The sequence below is a fragment of the Antechinus flavipes genome, chromosome 1 (assembly GCF_016432865.1).
Source record: "Antechinus flavipes isolate AdamAnt ecotype Samford, QLD, Australia chromosome 1, AdamAnt_v2, whole genome shotgun sequence".
Taxonomy (NCBI): Eukaryota; Metazoa; Chordata; class Mammalia; order Dasyuromorphia; family Dasyuridae; genus Antechinus; species Antechinus flavipes.
In genome coordinates, this window is record NC_067398.1 from 461,701,815 (window position 1) to 461,723,174 (window position 21,360).

Consider the following 21,360-nt stretch of genomic DNA (forward strand, 5'->3'; position numbering starts at 1 on the left):
CTTCTTAAAAGCAGGAAGGGAAATGGGAAAGGAATAATTATTTATATAGTATATGCCAGGCACTTATATGCTAAGTACTTTACAGATATTATCTCATTGAATCATCACAATCCTGCAAGATTGGTGATAATATTAGCCCCATTTTACAGTTGAGAAAACTGAGGCAGAATGACTTGCCCATGGTCATATAGTTAATAAGTGTTTTATTTCAGATTTGAACTCAGAATTTCCTGATTCCAGGCTCCCTGCAACAAAGAGCTGCCTCTAAATAGGTGAGGTAGATCATTTCTCTGGAAGGATTTTTCCTGAGAAGATTTATTTACACATATAACTAATCCAAATGTGTTAATTTTGGTTAGTTTCTCTTTTAAAGTGTCATTTTCTGAACTCTTCCCCAAATTCTAGGATCACAACTTACATATTAATTACAAATATAAATTTTAGCAAATTAGCATGGATGCAGGAAAAAAAAATAGTGAACAGATGCAGGCAGGCTAGACTTAGATCTGAGTTCAAATCTTACTTTAAATAGTAGATAATAATAGCTCACATTTATATAATTGTGTGCCAGGTACAGTGCTAAGCATCTTATAATTATCATCTCATTTGATCCTTCCAACTGTAGGAAATAGATGCTATTACCTTAATGTTTTAGCTAGTATGTGTCTGAGCCTGGATTTGAACTTGGGTCTTCCTGACTGGAGACTCATCACTCTACTGTGCTATCTAGCTGACCCTTCAGGCAAATCACTTAGCCTCTCTTAGTCTCAGTTTTCTAGTATATAAAATGGGGATAATAGGAATGTTTATTGGATCAAACATGCAAAGTGCTTAAAAATGCTATATAAATTATTGTTATTATTAATTATTTTTATATAGACTTGGAATTAGAAAGACGCTGGCTGTGTGACCATAGACAAGTTATTTTTTATCCCAGTGTATGAGGCATTTCTCTAAATTGTTAAATTACCTAAGAGTTTTGGTCCTTAATCAGCAGAGGCTGATAGCAGCAAGGTTTCCACCCAGTGAAATCATAAAACTGAACCAAAGTGGAGGAGGGAGGAGGTTTGCTAAAAAGCAGCTTATTTCTTGTGATATTTTTCCTCAAAAAGATAAATGTGTTTTATCTCTTAAAATATAATTTCCTACATCAATATTAAAGGAATCTAAGTGATAAAATTACAGATTGAAAGGAAAAACAAAAAATTAGATTCTTGCTCATACACATTGACTTTATAAACTCCAACTCATTACTGTAAATTTTTGTATATATTATCCTTAGTTTTATGAGATTCCATTTCACTTCCCATCTCTTTATACTATAAAACACTGGATGCTTGTATTTGTATCTTTCTTCTTTTTTTCCTCCCTTTTTTGGTAGACTGTAATCTGTTAAAGTTTCCTTTAAAGCAGGACCCAAAGTTAATGAGAATGGATAATTGTCTTTCTTATGAGGACTCTGTGATAATCTAAGAGTTGATCCTGCAATGCTAACACAGTTTGGGGGTTTCATTTAGTGTGAAGATGATTTGGCTGAGAAGAAGAGGAGCAATGAAGTACTGAAGAGAGCCATTGAAACTTACCGGGAAGTAGCTGACCTGCCAAATGTCCCTGCTGACCTCATAAAACTCAGCCTGAAGCGGCAGTCAGAGAGACAACAATTTTTAGGTAATATTAAATAAATTTAAAAAATGGAAATCAGGTCAACTGATTTTGGAATCAGCTGAAGGCCAAATAGAGATGAAATTAAGAAGCTTCAGTTTTATAACTAAGTTTGGCTAGATTATCTTGCTAATTTTATGAAGGTTGTCTATAAAACTGGAATCTTCTTCATAGCCCTTATAAGAAACGTTCAAATAGCAAGTGGAAAGAAGATAATAAGTAGGTTTAAAAGAATTAGAAAATTATAGACTTATAGCATCTTTACAGAAAAAGAAAACAATAACCCTGCCATATACAAACAATTTTTCAGCTTATTGAAGAAAAGATACTATTATCAGATTCTCTGACCTATCTAGAATTATACTCTGACAGATGTAGGTAAGGGGAAGCATCAAGTATATTCAACCTTAATTTAAGCTAGGCCTTTGATTTGATTTTATATGACATACTAACCCCCAAATTGGGAAAATTAGTTTTAAGCCCATATAGTTGTTGGAAAACTGCTTTTTTTTTTTTTAGTTGAAGAATGATACATCCAGAGAAGTTATAATGCTATATCAGTATTCATATACTGCTTTAAGTTTTCCAAAATGCTTTGCATGTTTGAACTTTTCAATAACTCTAGGAAATAAGTACTACAGTTATTATTATCCTCATTTTACACATAAGAAAACTGAGGCCCTTAAAAGTTAAGTAATGTGCTTAAAGTTGCAGAGCTAGTAGTAGTAGTAATAATAATACTGCTGGTGGTAATACTAATAATAATTAGCATTTATATAGCACTTTAAAATTTGCAAAGCAATTTACCAATATTATTTCCTTTTATATTTATCCATTCTGGGAAGTAGATGCTATTATTATCCTCATTTTGTAGATAAAGAGAATGAGGCAACAATGATTAAGTGAATTGGCCAAAGGTCACACAGTAAGTATCTAAGACTGAATTTGAACTTAAGTTTTCTTGATTTATGCCTTAGAAGTCTATCCATGTACCATTTACATGAGAAACTCCAAAATATTGAGAAAAAGAATTCTTGGTTATTTTCATTGTCATATAAGTTCAGGTGTTCCCCCAAGGTTTTGTCTTTCGCCCTCTTCTCTTCTCATACTCTTCTCCCTTGATGTCCTCTCCTAGAATTGCAGTTATTACCTCTCTGCAAGTGATTTCCTTATCTATTTAATCCCAGTCTCTCCTCTGAATTTCATTTCCTCATTTCCAATGCCCTTTTATTTATTTATTTTTTTTCCATTTTATTTTTTTTATTTTTTATTTTTTTTTAAATTTTTTATTTAATAATTACATTATATTGACACTCGTTTCTGTTCCGATTTTTTTCCCCCTCCCTCCCTCCACCCCCTCCCCTAGATGGCAAGCAGTCCTTTATATGTTGGATTCCAATGCCCTTTTAGACTGTTCTATGCAAACCTCATCATTCTCCCGAGATCTTGTAGTCCCCTTAACTTCTTTCTTTTGCTGATGACTCCACTGTCTGCTCAAAACCATAGCCCATCACCAAAACCCAAGCTCCATAGCAAAAGAGTTGTGACATTTTGTCTGTCATATCTCACAGATATGAAATCTCCTCGCTCATCTCTGCTAGCAGTCTTTATTTCTTGTCTCTTATAGTTACCTAGTCACACTGCCACCTCTCTAGATCAGTCACTTCTCACCTTTACTATTTTAATATCCTCCTACTTGGTCTCCTTATGATCAGCCTCCCCTTTCAGTTCGGTACAACAGGCACTTAGGTCCAACTCCCTAAGTTAGGCACGGCACAGATAAATATGACATAGGCCCTACTTACATAGAGTTTTATGGCATATCCTTTACTTGATTGCCAAAATATTTGTCTTAATGTACTCATCTGACCACAGCATACTTTTTGTCAATATATTTGCCAATTCAGTTTGCCCAATACAAATGCTTTCATTAGCATTTAAAGCCCTTAAGAGTAAAGCTACTTTTCAAAATTTATTTTACTTAGCATTATGCATTGTATCTTTCATCCCAATTGGACAACTTACTGCTTCCTGAGCTCATTCTGTATACCCTCTTGCCTCAAAGAATTCAGTAGATTATGTCCAATGCCTGTTTTCCTACACACACACACACACACACACACTCACTTACTCATCTCTGCCTTTTGAAATTCTTTTCCTCTGCTAAAACCAAGACAAGATGTCATCTCCTCATTGAACCTTTTCTAATTATGGGATTCATAGGTAATGGAGTGCGCTTTGCTTAAATGTTCTCAGATAACTTTCTGAATCTTTCCTTTCTACATGAGTCATACTTATTTATAGACTCGTTATACCTCCCTACCTTCATCTCCCCAATACAATTAAATTCTAAGTTGCTTAAGGAGAGGGATGTCTTGCTTTGTGCTCCTAGCACCATGCCCAACATTGAGTAAATAACTAAGATTTCTTTGAAATTATTTGCCTTGGAGATAGTCATTATTATATTTAACGTACATATATATTATACTTTATCTTTAAAATAAAAATCATAGTAAATTAGATTCTTAGGACTAACAGATGCTTTGGATGTTCCCTCATGCTGAGCCAACAAAATGTTAAGTGAGTGGTTGGTTTTGGATTTCTTTGGAGGGATATTTCCATTCTATCAACGTTAAAGTATTTAAATATAAGAAGTTAAGCTCTAAGATAGAATTAATTATGTCTTCTGAAGGAAATGGGGAAAAAATATGGCAGGATGGTTAGTTAAAATCTTCTTGGCTCATGTAAAGTCCACAGCCTATTAAATTTTACTTAGAACATTAAAAATTCTTATACTGTTTTTCTCCTCATAGAAACAGCATTATTGCATCCTCTCCCTTCATTATTTATCTTTGTAAGTGCCATGATGAATAATTATGATTGGAAAAGGATTCCTTGTATCTTAGTCATTTCTTCAAAATCTACAAAGACATAATCACAAGCAACTCTCTAAACCTCCTAGAAAATAATAACTTTTGACAGTGAATCAAGGACACTTGTAAAATTGAGTTGCCATTAAATTGACCTAATTCTTGTAGTACATGCTATTTTCCACCAGAGGGTGACATGATACTGGAAAATGTGGCATGCTCCCTAATTGGGTAATTTCCTACTACCCTGAAACTGGAGATGCATCTGAAATTAGTTAAATGTAAACTTAATAATGATAATTCTTTTTCATGCTCGGCAATGGCTTGTTCATGGAGTAGGTAGGATCGGACTTTTTCACTCCATAAATATCTAAGAAAAGGGGAAAATGTACCACTAAAATGTTGAAATTTTTAGCAATTTAAAGGAAAATTGCACAAAATCAAACCCTGAAATATGAATGTTTACAGGTATCAGATGTGGAAACTTAGTAAGAACTTTTGTAATTGACATCCTGTTTTTGCATGTCCCCAGAATAAGCATTGTAATTGCAACTCCTTAGACTTAACAATGAGGACTTTCTAATAGAGAACTATACATTTTTAAGTAGTGATAGTAATAGTGGGATTGTTGATAAGTTGCAAAATATTGTTGGGAAGACATGAGTTCAAATCTCCTCTCAGATATGTATTTAATGTGTGAGTCTAGGCAAGTCACTTAATCTCTGCCTGCCTCACATTCTTCGCATAATAATAATAACAGCTTCCTTCAAGACCTGGGATAATTTGCAAAGATTTGTGAGATATTTCTAAGGTGCTTTGCAACCCTTAAAGCATTATATAAATTGAAGCTGCTAATTGTTATTTTTGTTAATTTGACATGCCATTGGTTGAAGAAACTGGGCATCTTTAGCCTAGGGAACAGAAGATTCAAGGGTAACATAGAAGAGCACTGAATCTGGAGACAAGAAAACCTCAATTCAAATCTAGCCTCAGGATAACATAAGATTAAATCTAATTGTGTGATTGTGGGCAAATCACTTAATTTTTGTCTGCCTCAGTTTCTTCAACTATAAAATGAGGATCTCCCTGGGTTGTTGTAGGATCAAATGAGATAAAATTTTAAAGTGCTTCAGACAATGCCTGGATACTTCTTCCTTTCTTTCTTCCCTCCTTCTTTCTTTCTTTTGTAAGGTGCAAACAGGACTCTTTTAATCTTGATCTTCTTCTCAGATCTTTAAATGGTAATGGATGTATATTTTGGGTATATGTTATAATAGGAATTCTTTCACAAATAGATGTAATTAGATAGCCTTATAATTCTCTAATTCCATGATTCTGTGATATTTAGTAAAAAGATTTATTTACTTTCAGGTATAACTAATAATTTTTTATAATTTATAAAAACTGAGTGTACCAAAGTGGACTTTTCTTCTGTTTTCAATCAAATCAGGTCACATGAGAAGCTCCCTGGTTACCCTTCAGAAATTGGTTCACTTGTTTCCCAATGAAACTTCTTTCAAGAATGACCTTGGAGTGGGTTATCTCTTGATTGGTGACAATGACAGTGCTAAGAAGGTTTATGAAGAGGTAAACAAACATTTTATATATCAACAATTTAAAAATGCCTTTATGTGAATATTAAGCGAGTCAATTAGTAAGCATTTATTAAGTTCTTACTATGTACCAGTCACTGTGATGAGTGCTGGGAATTCATATTTAAGCAAAGAAAAGGACAGTTCCTGCTCTCTGGGAGCTTAGAGACATAAAAGGAAGCTGAAAAAGTAAAGAGGGGAAGGGGATTGTGGAAAATGGTAGACAATATTGGCCAAGCACTCTCCTTAAATGGAGGCTCTGGGGAGCCATTCAATCAGAGGAGAGACTGAAGGGGACAGAAGGTACTTTTGAGTCTTGAATATCAGAGTTGAAAGGATATTCCAGGAAAATGATTTCTGGATAGGAGAAGAAGGAAGTGATAAAGAAGTCTTCAGTAGAACCTGTTGAAGAAATGAAATTCTTAGATAATTCTGGATTGATTTATAATGTCTCTAATACTAAATATAAATAATAAACTCTTTTCTTATATTAAATTATGCTAATTGCCCATTTCTTCTTCCTTTATCTTACTTCCCCCTCTTTAAATTTTGCTTTCTGTCAATTTCCTGATTTTAGTTGCAGATTCTCAATGCTATCCAAAACATTGTGTCACAATATTGACTTTTTTGTTAAAATGTTAGGATGTTTATTTAATATTTCATAAAATGCATTTATTTTTAAAACCCAAAGTGGAAACATCATAGTGTCCTTATATCTTGATTATAGGGATTCAATGGACATAGCAGATGGAAGAGAAATAATCACACATGGTTTATGCACATTTCAATCTATGAGTTTTGCTATCAATATATCACATGTACTTAAAAAGGAATATAATTCATTTCCAAGAAAAAAGTATAATATTTAATTTGTGTCCTTCAAAATTGAATGTTGCTTATGTAGTGGATAAGGAGCTGACCTTGGAATTGGAAAAACATGGTTCTATCTGAGTACTTGGCCCATAGTCAGTGCTATATAGGGCAGAACAGTGGTTAGAGCATAAGGCCTGGAGTCAGGGAGTCCTAAATTCAAATCCAACCTCAGCCTCTAGCAGTGTGACCGTAACAAATCACTTAACCCTGTTTGCTTTGCTTTTCTCTTCTGTGTAACAGCTGAAGAAAACAATGACAAGCAATTCTAAAAAAACCCACAAATGGGGTTATAAAGAGTCAAAAATTACTCAACAACAGGTGCTATATATCTATTGTTATTATTTGTTATTGTCATACTATTTAATTTTAGTGGCCCATGTACTATTTTAACACTATAAATTGAAAAATGGTTACTGAGCTACACTGTCAGAAACAATTTCCTTACTAACAGTTCTTTATACTAGTTGAATCATAGCTGTTAAAGAAAAAAAAAATCTTTGTTTTGAAGATAGTGCTTGACTGAATCTACTTTTAATTGTTTTTCAAATTTGCCATGTGTAATTATTGTGTCCTCAAACTAATAAGAAAATCAAATCATTACAGTAACATTTTATCCTGCACTGGGCTATTGAAGCCTCCTCCTTCTTACAATTCAACAAGACATAGTAATTAAACTCCAACACATATGAGGCATCATGGTTAAGATCTCAAATACAGGATCCAGAATCAGATGTGGGTTTGAATCTCAGCTTTGTTACTTTCTTCTTAGGCGAGTTCCATCACTTTTCTGAGTGTGTTTATGTCTCTAAAATTAGAGTAGGACCAGATGACCTTTGAATTCCCTTTGGTCTATATCCTAGGATCCAGTGTATGCCTTCATCCTGATTAAGAAAAGAGATCATTAATATTCTGCTACAGAATGAGCTTAAAATGAGATCTTTTTTTTTAATATAGCATTTCTAATATCTACAAATCATTTGGAATTTTGCATATATTTAGAATAAAGAATGTTGAAACTACTATGCTTTTATTAAAAAATCTTGCATTTAAAATTTCATTTTGGCAGCTTAAATTGCTCATGCCAATAATAAAACAGCAAATGTTATCTTTACAGAACTTGGGGATATTGGGTTTTTTGTTGTTTTCAGGCCTGCCTGTCATTTAAAAATGGCTAGAGCTCTGATGGAGCCACCAAAAGAAGTGTTTTTAGAAGGGCCTGATTGTCCTTTTGATAACATTGTTGGGGATTAGAGAACTACTCCAAACATTCTAGTTTCTCTTAATAGCCTGTAATGAATCTGTCATCCATTAATTTATATAAACCTTTTTGGAATGTTTGTAGTTAGTCTCTTCTATTAGTGTATTGAGTCTCAGATAGGAAGCATTTTAGTTCATCTTAAGAATCATCTACATAGAATTACATTTAATTATACTAAATACAGATACAATTAAATGCACCATGGCCCAATTTTCTCTAGTGATAACTTCTGTGAAGTATTGATAAGATGTGATGTTTTCACATCACTTCCCAGAGCTGTGGTTTTCTTTGGAGTAGGTTGTCTTTTGGAGTAATGATGTCTTTCCTTTTGAACTTTGAAACTGATGAACCAAATTAAAGATTTCTCTTTTATCTAGGGATATCCCAAAGGAAAAATGTGTTTTGTTTATTATTAATAATAATAGCAACAACAGCTGACATTAATATATTACTTTAAAGTTTGCAAAGCACTTTATAAAATATCTCCATGAGCTTTGTTTCACACAATTTTTTTAAACGCCAATAACATTTCATTTTTTTGTCATCCTGTGTAAAATAGTACTTTCCCTTTCTTGTTCGATTATGTAATTACCCTTTATCTTTAATTCCAGAGTTAATGAAGTGTTATATCTAGAACTATATAAAATATATCTGAATTGTTGGTCCTTTGGCTTTTGATAGATGAATCTTTTTGTTTTGTGGACAATGAGACCTTAAGTGTTCAGTCTTAAAAGCACTAGCTTTAGGACTCATATGCAGGTTTCTTTTGTTTATATGGATTCACTGTTGACTAGCTTAGTTGTACTGTACTTATGCTCAGTGCACAACTTGTCTAAAATATAAAGATGGATCTTGTCACTTCAGTAACAGAAATGCAAATGCTTGGCAGTTGTGCAAGAGTTTACATAATATTTCATCCTAGTGGCTTATTCAGTTCCTTTTACACAGAATTGCTCCTGGTAGAGTGAGGAATACAAAAAAAATTGACATCATTCCTGTCTTCAAATATTACAAAAACAATAGTTGAGGAAAAAAAGTTAAAATAGTTTGAGGAAAACAAACAAAAAAAATAGCTAGATGACAAAATATTTGGTTCAATCAGTCTTAATTATAAAAGTCGTCTTCCCTTCACCCCACATCTTTGCTGCTTAAATGTGACATTCTCATAAGAATTATGCCCTTCTCTAGCCAGGCCTAAGGATATGGGAAAAGTACTAAAAACCATACCTCAAATGATGAAAAAAGCACTCAGAACAACCTTTTCTGGGCCTTTAGTGTCAATATTTTAGAGTCAATGTTCTTTTTCTAAGTTATTTAGAACAGAGAAGTAATAACAGAGTTATTTCTCAATTATTTTAATATTTAATTAGAAACATTTAGAATAATGTATTTCTAAACCTAATTAATGCTATGTGTGTTAATTTCTCTAAATGTAATATTGCCCAATATTTTGTATCAAAAATTATGTACCAGTGTTTCTCCAATAATTAACAAAGAAAAAATAAAATTTAAGGTTACCCTGTAACATGATGAAGTGGGGAAAGGTGTAGTAAAGGGAAAATGGAGATAAAATGCTAACTATTTAGAATTTTTCTTTTTAATATTTATTCTTTTGAAAATTCTGAGTCATCAGTAATTGTTATGCAAGTAGTTCATTGTTCCTAATCATGAGAAACAATTGAAGTCATATTTGCACAAGTCATAACAATGTAGAAAATGTATATTGTTAATGTCAGTAATTGTCTTCCTTTTGTTGTTCAAAATGGTGAAATATTCTCTATAAATTTATATAAATTATATATTCATATATAAATTCTACAGATAATTCTGTTAGAATTATTGCCTAGAAAAATTAATGTCCCATGTGTTGAATGAAATAATTGAACCAATATTAATAAATTCTCTGTTTTGAAAGAAAATTATTTTTTTAACCTTAAATATCAAGAGTCTTAATGGAGTCGTCAGCTCATCAAGGTTAGCCCTTAAAATGTTTTGAAAATCATTTTCAGAACTTGGATTTAATTGTGACTATTTACTTTGTTCTCTTGGAAATAGGTCCTAAATGTGACTCCTAATGATGGCTTTGCCAAAGTACATTATGGTTTTATCCTTAAGGCCCAGAACAAGATTGCTGAGAGCATCCCTTACTTGAAGGTAACTGTCATTGCCCTTATTTTTTCATCTTGCAATTCCTTGGAGTTATTTGGATGGCTTTGATTATGTATTATGGATTGATTGGCATGCTTTCTACATTGATTGACATTTGCTGCTGGGTCTTTTCATCAAGATGTATACCCTCTCACTGTGACCACCAGATGTACTGTATGAATTTACCCTACAGTTGAAAGTATGTTATGTTTAAAAATGCTTACTGTAGACATGAAGAGAAATATGGGGAAAATAGCTTAAGGAACAATTCTGAAAATAAATCAGCAATAATATTGCTTTTGGAAGTGACAAAATTTAAAAAAAAATACTTTAATGCCTTTTAAAAATTAGTTCAATCAATGCATTATTTCCCATAAGAAAATAAACTACAAATCACTTTAATAATTATTGCCATGGAATGTGGATGGTGATATAATTTCACATATAAAATAAGGTGAAGAATTGAGACTATTTAAATAAAATATGCTAACCTAAAATATTCAAGTTATATTAGCAATGTGTTTGACACAGCCAAAATTATGTTTGACCTTGGTAACTTTCGTTAGCTAGAAAATTACATAATGGTACCTTGAATTTTTATAGCTCTTCCAGATAGCTTAAAATACTCCATAAAGATGATATCACTTGCCCTTCCTAAGATGTAAGGAAGCATGAAATTATCTTGAGATGAAGAACTCTGTCCTGAGCTCCCTTTCCTTCTCTCCCTTGGGTTCTCCTGTCCGTTATTATAAATGCCTTTTGTAATTTTTAACAGGATTATCCAAAATGCAACTCAGCATATCAAGAACAACCCCCTCTTCCTCCAAACTCATTTTTGTTAAAGGTTCTCTTTTCTTCCTGATCATCCAGGTTCAAAAATGTTGTCTTTATCCTTGACTCATCACTTCCATTTTCTGGATGTCTCACCAAATATTATCATTATTACTTCCTACATATCTCATATCTTTCCCTGTCTTTCCAGTCACATGACTCCCTTCTGTTTTGACCCTTATTATCTTTTATCTGGTCCCTCCTCACTCCAGACCATATTTTAAAGTGTTTTTCCTAAAGTGTGGATCTGATCCTATTATTCCCCTACTTATAGACTCTAGTGATTCCTAATTTTGTCTCTGGTTAAATTGAGTCTTTTTCTGTCTTATGTTTAAAGCCTTCAAAACCTGCAGCCTACCTTTCTGGTTTTTATCATGCATTACTCCTTTACTTTCTGTGGTCCAGGAAGACTACTCTCATCTACTGGCCTTTGTGCTAGCTGTTTCCCATGCCTCAGTACACTCCTTTCTTAACATTATCTCTTCAAATCATTGGGTTTCTTCATTTATTAGATGGAGGTAACACTTTGGCTACCTCTGTTGTAGCTATAGTGCTTTATAACACAAAAAGAATAGAAGTAAGAATTAGACCTGGGATTTTACTTATAATGGAAGTTTCTGGATAAGGAAACTCCCTCTTCCCATGCAAATAAGGTACTTGTTTTAGGACTTAGGGCTTTTGAGACTTGCCCCAAGCTATTGTTTGTCCTTATTCTCTGAGGACCATGACATCTGGGAGATGATGCCCTAACATGCAAGTGAATTGGATTTAAGTGAGAGAGGGCTGGACAAGGTCATCCTGCCTCACTTTCCACTCCAGAGCTATCTGGATCCAGTGACCAGATATAGATCAAGGTGACTAGAGATGGCCCCAGATGAAATGGGAGACCTTGACCTTTTTAAGTTAAGGTAGCAATTGAGGCAAAGAATCTCCTCCTTCACCTAGTCCCCCCCCCAAAAAAAAAAATTCTAAGCATTAAGATGTTAAATGAGTTGCCCAACTAAGTGTCTGAAGTGGAATGCAAACCCATATTTTACTCTAAAAAGTCAACTCTCTTTCTGCTACTCATAGGCTCTTTCATTTTGTAAAACAAAACTCTGCATACATAGTTTTTTTTTTTAAATTACATTTTGACAAATACAACAGGGATAATTATTAAAATGGTAGCAATAGGGATAGAGACTGAGAATTCTTCATCTTAAGGAATTTCTAGGTAACTAAACTCCTACAAATGTTGAGCAATACTTTCTCTGCCGTTAGTCTTGAGAGTTGCCCAGAGCATTAAGTGATTTACCCAATTGAAATGACTTGATCCTGGGAATATATGTAAGAGGTGGGACTTGAATTCCTATCTTCCTGGCTTGGAGAACAAATATGAACTCCACTATGCATGCATGATGCTCTTTCTCTAGGAAAATGTAATATAATTTTAGAGACAATTATGTCCTAAAATATAAAAAATTTAGAGTGCAGTTCCTTAAAACTAAGATCCTTTTCCACTTTCCAGTATGTTCTTATTCTTTCTGCTTGATTCTCATTTTCAGTCAATAAAACATGAGGTCCTTGAAAGGAAGAGTTGTGTTATTTTTGTCTTTTTCTCTCTAGCATTTAACCATAGAGGTTTGCACTTAAGAGGAATTTAATCAATGATTGAATTGAAGGAGAAAAATTGAGCAAAATGGTGAACAGAAAAGACCATTAAATAGAGTCAGAAGAACTGGCTTTGATTCTTGTTTCTACAACTTAATATTGGTGTGACCTTGGTCAAGTAAATTCATTTCACTGGGTCTTAATTTCTTTATCTATAAAAAGGAAAGTGTTAGAGTAGAACTCTAAGGACTCTCCTGGTTTTAAATCTTTTGATTCTATTTTAAAATGGAAATTGGTTAGAGAGAAACTATCTTTTCAAAGATTCAAATTTATTTCTATTTTGTTGCATTTTGTTGTAAGTGGTTTTATCAAAAGCTCAGCATGAATTTATTTCCAGTGAAAAGAAATTTATCTTTTGGTTGTCTCCATATCACTTCACATATTCTAAAGGTAATTAAGTATTTTGGTTCAAGTATAATAGTTAAAGACTGGCTGATAGGGTAGGATTCAGGGGAGGAGAATGGGATTTGGCAGAAATACGACCAGAGAGGTTCTTTCCTAAAGGAAAGAACCTTAAATCTCTCTGAAAGGACTACAGGCTTAACTACATAATCGCTCCCACAGAGAAGTATCTTCTTTATTTTATGACCAGTCTTAGCCCTTGATAGTGATTGCCTTATTGTTAAGATCTGGACTGTGATGTCTATTTTGTCCTGAGTTGTAAATTCTGATTCGTAAACTAACTGCAAAGTTGAAATGGGATCTTTTTATCTAGCTCTTAAATGCATGGGTGTAATTAACTTTTTCTTTTTTTAGTTTGCTGTTCCTTTCTTAGTTGTAGCTCAATGGATAAAGTAAATTTATTTATTGAAATCTCAATTCACTATTACTAATATTATTTTTTCCTTTTTCATCAGGAAGGACTGGAATCTGGTGACCCTGGCACTGATGATGGTCGTTTTTATTTCCACTTGGGTGATGCTTTGCAGAGAATTGGAAACAAAGAGGTAGTAATCTCATGAATACATAGTTTTTTCTTACAGAAGAAGGGGTGGGAAAAAAGGAAGTTGTAGAAAAAAGAAAAACTAAAATATATATATATATATATATATATATATATGTGTTTATATGTACACACACACACACACACACACACATATCACTCAGGTGGTAAAATGGGTAGAGCACTGAATCAGCACCAGGACCCAAGAAAACCTGAGTTCAAATACTTCCTGGGATACTTCCTAGCTCTGACCCTAGGCAAATCACTTACTTTTTCTCTGCCTCTATTCCCTCATTTGTAAATATGAAGATAATTATAGCATCTACTTTCTCAGAGTTGTATCAAATAAGATAATGCTTATTTATACTTTCACTTTGCATTTACATAAATGCTAAATTATTATCATTTATTAAGTATTTATTAGTTATAGTACATCATTTAAACTAGGAGTCATTTTCAGTATAACCCCCGGTATAAATTTTGAGAGTCCACTTTTCTCCAAGAATTTGTATTCTCCTATTTGACATCACAGTGTGTTGCCAGGAAACTAAGTAATCCCAAGGTCTTGCTTAAAGTTCCATGGGAATGTAGATATGGAAGGAAAACTTTGTTTTGAAGTGAAAAGTGTGTGACAGTTAGTAAAAAGAGGCAAAGTAATATTAATAGAGGCTGACATTTGTATTGCCCTTATGTGTGACAAAGTACTTTATCTCATGATAAAGAAGCATCTGACAATTAACAAAAGAGATAAAGTAGTAAAAACTTTAAAGAAAACATCTTAACAGGTGTCCTAGATTTGTTTTGAAAATTTGCTATCAAAACTTTATCATGAAATTAGAAAGCTGTAGCTGTCTTTTGGGAAGTATCTTTATTTTAAATACTTTCTTTACACCCATCATTACAATTAATGGCATAATTGTGCTCTGAAATTTCTTGGGACAAGTGCTAGGTGAATGCTTATAGTGTTAATTTCTGAAAACTACTGCCAAAGAAATATTTTAGGGGAAAAAAAAAAAACTTGATGAATGATTCCTTATTATAATTAATTTTTTTTCTGAATGTCATTTCTTTAATCATAAATTGCATTACTAATTGTGATAAGATATTCTAAAAGTTGGACAAGGAATGGAAAGAAGATGAGACTAGTCTTACAGTTAGAAATACTGGAGTTCAAAACTTACTAGCTGTGTGACCAGGCAAATAATGTATGGGACTACCTGGACTTGGATCTCTTCTTGAAAGTCTGTATTAAGTATCAAAGGAGAGAGCTGCATCATTGTTTATAACAATTAAATTCTGCATCTATAGTATAGGCACAGCTAAATGTAAAATAGCTTTGATTTCTAAAATTAAGCAAAAGAATGGATACAATTGTGGATAATTGTGCTTTCAAAAAAACAAGAGAGTTTGTGACAGGGAATTCCCTATCAGCAAAAAATTGAATAATAGAGGTTTAGATACTTGACACTATTTTCTGTACATGCTTCTACTTTTCTGTATCTGTTCCTACATAACCTGCCATTCTGACAGCTGAAATACTATGTAGTATTAGGAGTGAATTGAAAGAAAGAAGAGAATTGAAATTGCTGACTAATAAGTATTTTGGCTTCTTTACCCCTTTTGAGATGGAAATGACCCTTGGTTCCTTTGAATGACAGACAGAGGCAAGATTTTGCTGACAGTATCTGTCTTGCATTGAATAAGGTCCATGCCTGATTGCTATAAATGCATTTGTCACACAAGACATATTTAATTTGTCTTTGAACATTACAGAAACCACAACCAAAGACAGATATAGGAAATCTCTGCTCTCTTTCACAGCTTAGTTAAAAGAACTTTTCATTATTTCAGTCTCACATGCACACACACACACACACACACACACACACACACACCCTTTCACAAAAGTATTATTTAGAATTTAGGATTTGGGTTTTTGAGATTAATCTACAAATTCAATTAACATCAACATGGAAAGTAGAGAAGCAGTTATTCATTGCAAAGAGATCATGGGAACCAATATGCTGGTACAAAAATAAGCCTTTTCTTGCTTTTCTCTGAGAATTTCACTCCTACCACTGCAACTCTCTATAAATGACTTCCAATTCCATTCAAAAACCATTTTCTTAAGCATTATTATGTCCTAGGCATTGGAAATACAAAGATAAAAATTTAAGTCAATATACATGTATTAAGTATATGGTAAATATAGAGATATATATATATATATATATATATATATATATAATATATATATATATGGACTCTGTCTTCATGGATCTCATTCTATTAGGAGAAAAACATACAAAGAACTATGATAGAGTGAATTGAAGGCAGACATTGGCATGGAGGGGAAACTTCGAAAGGACTCTTGCTGAAGAGGTAGCTTTTGAGTTGGGCTGAGACTCGAAGAAGATAATCAAACCTAAGAAAGGGACATTCCAGGGAAGAGGGTGGGGAGAGAAGGGGAGAGGCACATGAAAAAGCCTACATAAGGGAATGGAGTGTCATATTCAAGAAATAGCAAGAGGACCAGTGTTATTAGGTCATAGAGTTGGCAGAATGGGTTGATGGATATATATGAAAACTGGAAAAGTAAGAAAGGGCCAAGTTATGAAAAACTTTAAAAGCCAAAATAAATTTTGTTTGATCCTGGAGATTATGATGACACAATCCATAACCTCAAGGAGTTTATAGTCTCCAAAACTTTTATCACCAACTTGGACCTCTATTCCAAACTCTTGATCTCTGTCACCAACTCCTTACAACAGGATTAAAATCCCATCTCTTCTACAGACTATCTCTGTGACCTTGGGAAAAATCACTGAATCTCTGGTCCAAAGATTCCTTTTCTTTCAATTGAAGGACCTTGGCTAGATGGTTTCAAATGGTGATCCTATTACCTTTTCCTTGATGTCAGACCAGCACCTCAAATATAGTCTGTTTAAAATTGAGTTTATCTTTTTTGACAAATCCTGTTTTTTGTTTTCAACTTCAGAATCTTTGTCAGTACCTTTCATTCGGCATTCTTTGATATTATACAGAAATCATCTCTTCCCCTCTCCTCCTCTCCTATATGGTACTCATATTTATGCAGACTTTCTGTGTACAGAGAACTGTGCTAAACCCTGGAGGTTACATAGACTCTGAAGAAGAACAAGACTCAGTTCTTATAGGTTGATAGTCTGCCAATCCCAGCATTCTAGTACAAGTTCTCATTCCTAGCTGATAGAATTATTATAAAACCCTTCTTAGCAGAGGCTTCTCATAGCTAATCTCTCCCCATTCTCTCCTTCCAATCTGTCTTTCACACAAATGCCTGATTAATTTTCCTTTATGCATTAATCTGCCCATGTCACTCCTGAGTTCAAAATCCTGAACTGATTCCCTGTTGCCTACCAAGTAAAATTCAGATTTTTTAGTCTGGTATTCTAAGACTTTCACAATCTAACAGTACCCTGTGTCTATAACTTTATCTCATATTGCTACCCTTCATTCCAATTAGATTAGATCAAGAATTCTTAACCTGATAAACAGAAAACTTTAAAAATTTTTTGATAACTACTTCAATATATTTGATTTCTCATATGAACCTATGTGCTTTATTATATGAATTCAGAAACATTATTCTGAGAAGAGATCCTTAGACTTCACCAGACTGCTAAAAGCAGGGATCATCAAACTTTTAAAATAGGGGACCAGTTCATTGTCCCTCAGACTGTTGGAGGGCCAGACTATAGTAAAAACAAAAACTTTGTTTTGTGGACCTTTAAATAAAGAAACTTCATAGCTCTGAGTGAGGGAGATAAACGTCCTTAGCTGCTGCATCTGGCCCAGGTCATAGTTTGAGGACCCCTGGCTAAAAGGTCTGTGACACACAAAAAGTTTTAACAACCAAACCCCTCAATATCACCTGTATTTTCCTGTTTCTGGGCCTTAGTATATTCACCAAAGACCTACATTGATAGAACTTCTAATAATAGCATTGTTATAGCACTTTAACATTTGCAAAGCTCTTTAGCTTTCTTATTGTATCCTTATAACCACTTTGTAAGTAAGGTGTTTCTTATTATCCCCATTTTACAGTTGAGGAAACTGAGATTGAAGGTTCTATGAGCAGAATACAAACTCTGTCAGGTCCTACAAGTTGGCCTTAGGATAGACTGTCCATTTTTTGTGGACAATCTATTTAAACTTGAAGAAATTGACCACAGCCAAGGAAAATTTGTATCCATAGAAGTTCTCTGAAACTATTTATTAATTTATGTAAAGTTTTCATTCATTGTTTTGGAGGGAGTATTCCTACTAATAAAATCACAAATATTTGAGGTATTGATCAAGCACCTTTGTTCATATTATTTCAAAGGAGTGTCCTTCATTCCTCTATCAATTCTTCCTATTTATTGAAATCCTTTTTTTTTTTCATTTAAATCCCAACTCATATGTTACCTCTTCTATGAAGCCTTTCTCTATCTTCCTAGTTAATAATACTCTTTTTTGCTCTGATTTTATGTGGCATTTTTATGCCTCACTCATATGCCAGTGTGTACTTATTTTATATTCATATACATTGTCTTATTTTATAATATAATTATGTTTCCATATGTCATATCTCCTTAATAGAATATAGGCTTGAAAAGGGTAAACAGACTACATATTATTCATCTTTGTATTCCCCTGTCATACCTCCCTATACATGCTAAGTATGGAATAAAATCTGCTATAATATGTTCCAAAAGTTATTAAAACTTAATGCACTAAGACTTAGAGTACCTTGAATGGAAAACACCACAAATCATTAAATATTTTTTATATGTACACTAATTCATGAATGTGTAATATGAATTAGCTGTAATGATTGACATTGCATTGATAGAAAATCACATGACCCTCATGTTATCTGAAATGTAGGCCATGGGATTTCCTAAATAGTCACTCTGTGCCAAATATTTTTCTAAATATCAAAGTGAAATGGCTTCAAACAAAAGATGTGACTCTTACCCTCTGGAAGCTTACCACTAAAAATTTGAGGAAATTTATCTAGTAATTTTTTATAGAATGGAATGGAGAGGGAAGAAACAAGCCATCTATGGCTTGTTTCAGTTTTCTAGGAGTTTGATACTAAACATCTAGCCCAGAATTTTAGCTTTAGAAATAGAAAAGAATGTCCAGAGTTTTCACATTCAACAAAACTTCTATTCATAACAAAGTGATTTTTGCATGCTAAGACTCACAAACTCTACTTTCATTGGTTATCCAGTATCATTCATGGTAACAAAGGCTATGTGTGGTGTGAAAAGTGAGGGAGGTAGAGTATTTGGGAACTTTTTGTTTCTCAAAATTACTTTTTAGCTGTATATTTTATTTTTTGAGAAGTATTGTGTCAGTAAGAGGAATCTAAAAGAGAAAGATAGCACTGTTTTAGCACTTTAAAACTTGCAAAGCTCTTTATCTCTCTCATGATATCCTTACAACCACTTTGTAAGTGAGGTATTTCTTATTATCCCGATTTTACAGATGAGAAACCAGACTGAGTTTAAGTGACTTGCCCAGGACCACATAGTCAGCCTTTGAAGTAAGATTTGAACTTGTGTTTTCTTGATTCTGAGTTCATCATTTTTAACTACTGTGGCACCTAATTTCTCTGGGATAAAAAGTAATTAAAAAGGAGAAAAAAAGCACAAAAAAGAATGTGAAAGAAAGATGACAAGAAGTCATACAGATAATGGTAGAAGAGAAAGATAGGACACCCCAAGGTGAAGAGAAGCTAAGGAAAGAACATGGAGTGAAAGAAGTTTTGTTTCCTATCAGGTGATCTGGGTATTGCATTAGTGAAGGAGGAACACTATTATGAGTCCTAGACTTGGTGACGAAGGCATCAAATCAAAGTAGAAAAATAAAAAGCATTCTCACTTTAAGATATTTTATACTGAACTGTTGACTGCTAGGAAGTAATAATGAAAGAGCAACATTTTCCTCTTGGAGTAGAATTGGTGTGTGGTTTCCAAGCTCAAGAAGCAGAACTATGTACAGTGGCGGACCTTGCAGACAGCTGCTACTCCAGAGCTCATCTGCCATTTATGTTTAATATACAAAGGATGGAGGTCCTAACACTCTTATCAGCCACTTTTATGGATACCAACAAAAAAAATATCAACCAACATCATTGAATAAATCAACTAATTAACTAAATTGAATGTGATACTGTGAATGGAGCCTTTGTATTTTCTTGGTAAACACAACTTTGGGAGTGAACCTGGATTCTGTGATTCAATACAGTCAATGAGTGATGTACCTCAGATTCTCCCACTTCAATCGTTATCTCATATAGGAAGTAGACCTTGGCTTTTCCCTAGTATGAACGATTCTGCCAAGATCCATGGAAGTCTGGGCAATTATTCACATTAGTGACAAAGCATTCATAAATGTTTTATGCAAAAAAGTACTTTGAATTAGCATATAAAGATAGAATTCAACAAGCATTCATTAATTACCATTTGCAATGTGCTATGAAAGAAGATGAGAATATTGAAATAGAAATAAAATAGTCCATGTCATTAAATAGCTTATGTTGGATGAAATGGAAGAAAGGAAAGAGTACAAAATAGACAAAGATAAATCAAATGAAGGTCATTATGTTAGAGAGAAGAGCATTACAAATGAGGTAAAAGAGAGGCCCTAGAATAACTTTGGGCAGCTAGGTGGTATTGTAGATAGACTAAAGTCAGAAACACTCATCATCCTGAGTTCAAATTGGATCTTAGACACTTACTAGCTGTATGATCCTAGACAAATCATTTAACTCTGCCTCAATTTCCTCATGTGTAAAATGAGCTAGAGAAAGAAATGGCAAACCTCTCTAGTATCTTTGTCAAGAAAACTTCAAATGGGACATGAAGTCAGACTCAGTTGAGAGGACTGAACAACAACAAAAATGACTGCATGTAGAAGAAGTTCGAAATTTCAAGATGCCAAGGTGAAGAAGGAGTATATTTCAGGGATGGGAGACATCCAGTATAAAAGCATGGAAGCCAGAGGTTCAATGTCAACTCCATAGGCATCTTAGTGTTGTAATGTATAGGACTAGGTGTTAGAAAGATTTTAATTCAAATTAATACTTCAGACATTTCTTATCCATGTTACCTGAGTAAATATCTCTTAGAATTGTTAATAGCACCTCTTCACAAGATTGTTATGAGGAACAAATGAGTTTGTGTAAATGTGTAAATATGTGTGTAAGTAATCACTTTAAAATTTTTAAAACACTATGTAAATGTTAACTATCGTTCTTTTTATTAGAATTACTTTTATTTTCAGAAAATAGCTAGTTGGCCAGTTTGGTTATATCCAAGAAGAAATGAGTCAAAAAGATAGGTGTGAGCCAAATTATAAAAATAAAAATGTAATAGATGTAATAATAATAACAATGTTATAATAAAATTCTATATGGTGTTTACTTTGTGCTGGACAGTATGCTAAGTATTTTACAATTATCTCATTTTATCTTCACAACAACTCTTGGAGGCAGTGCTA

The 21,360-nt window shown here is 33.4% G+C and overlaps 1 protein-coding gene across 5 annotated transcripts in view; it reads left to right on the top strand.

Moving 5' to 3' along the window:
- ASPH (aspartate beta-hydroxylase) overlaps positions 1-21,360 on the top strand; it is a 247,329-nt gene that overhangs the window by 171,007 nt on the left and 54,962 nt on the right. For all 5 annotated transcript variants that reach the window (XM_051970134.1, XM_051970136.1, XM_051970133.1 and 2 more), the window contains 4 exons: positions 1,518-1,668; positions 5,983-6,119; positions 10,311-10,409; positions 13,742-13,831. In XM_051970134.1, the coding sequence (XP_051826094.1) occupies positions 1,518-1,668; positions 5,983-6,119; positions 10,311-10,409; positions 13,742-13,831 (477 nt within the window). The remainder of the gene's footprint in view (positions 1-1,517; positions 1,669-5,982; positions 6,120-10,310; positions 10,410-13,741; positions 13,832-21,360) is intronic.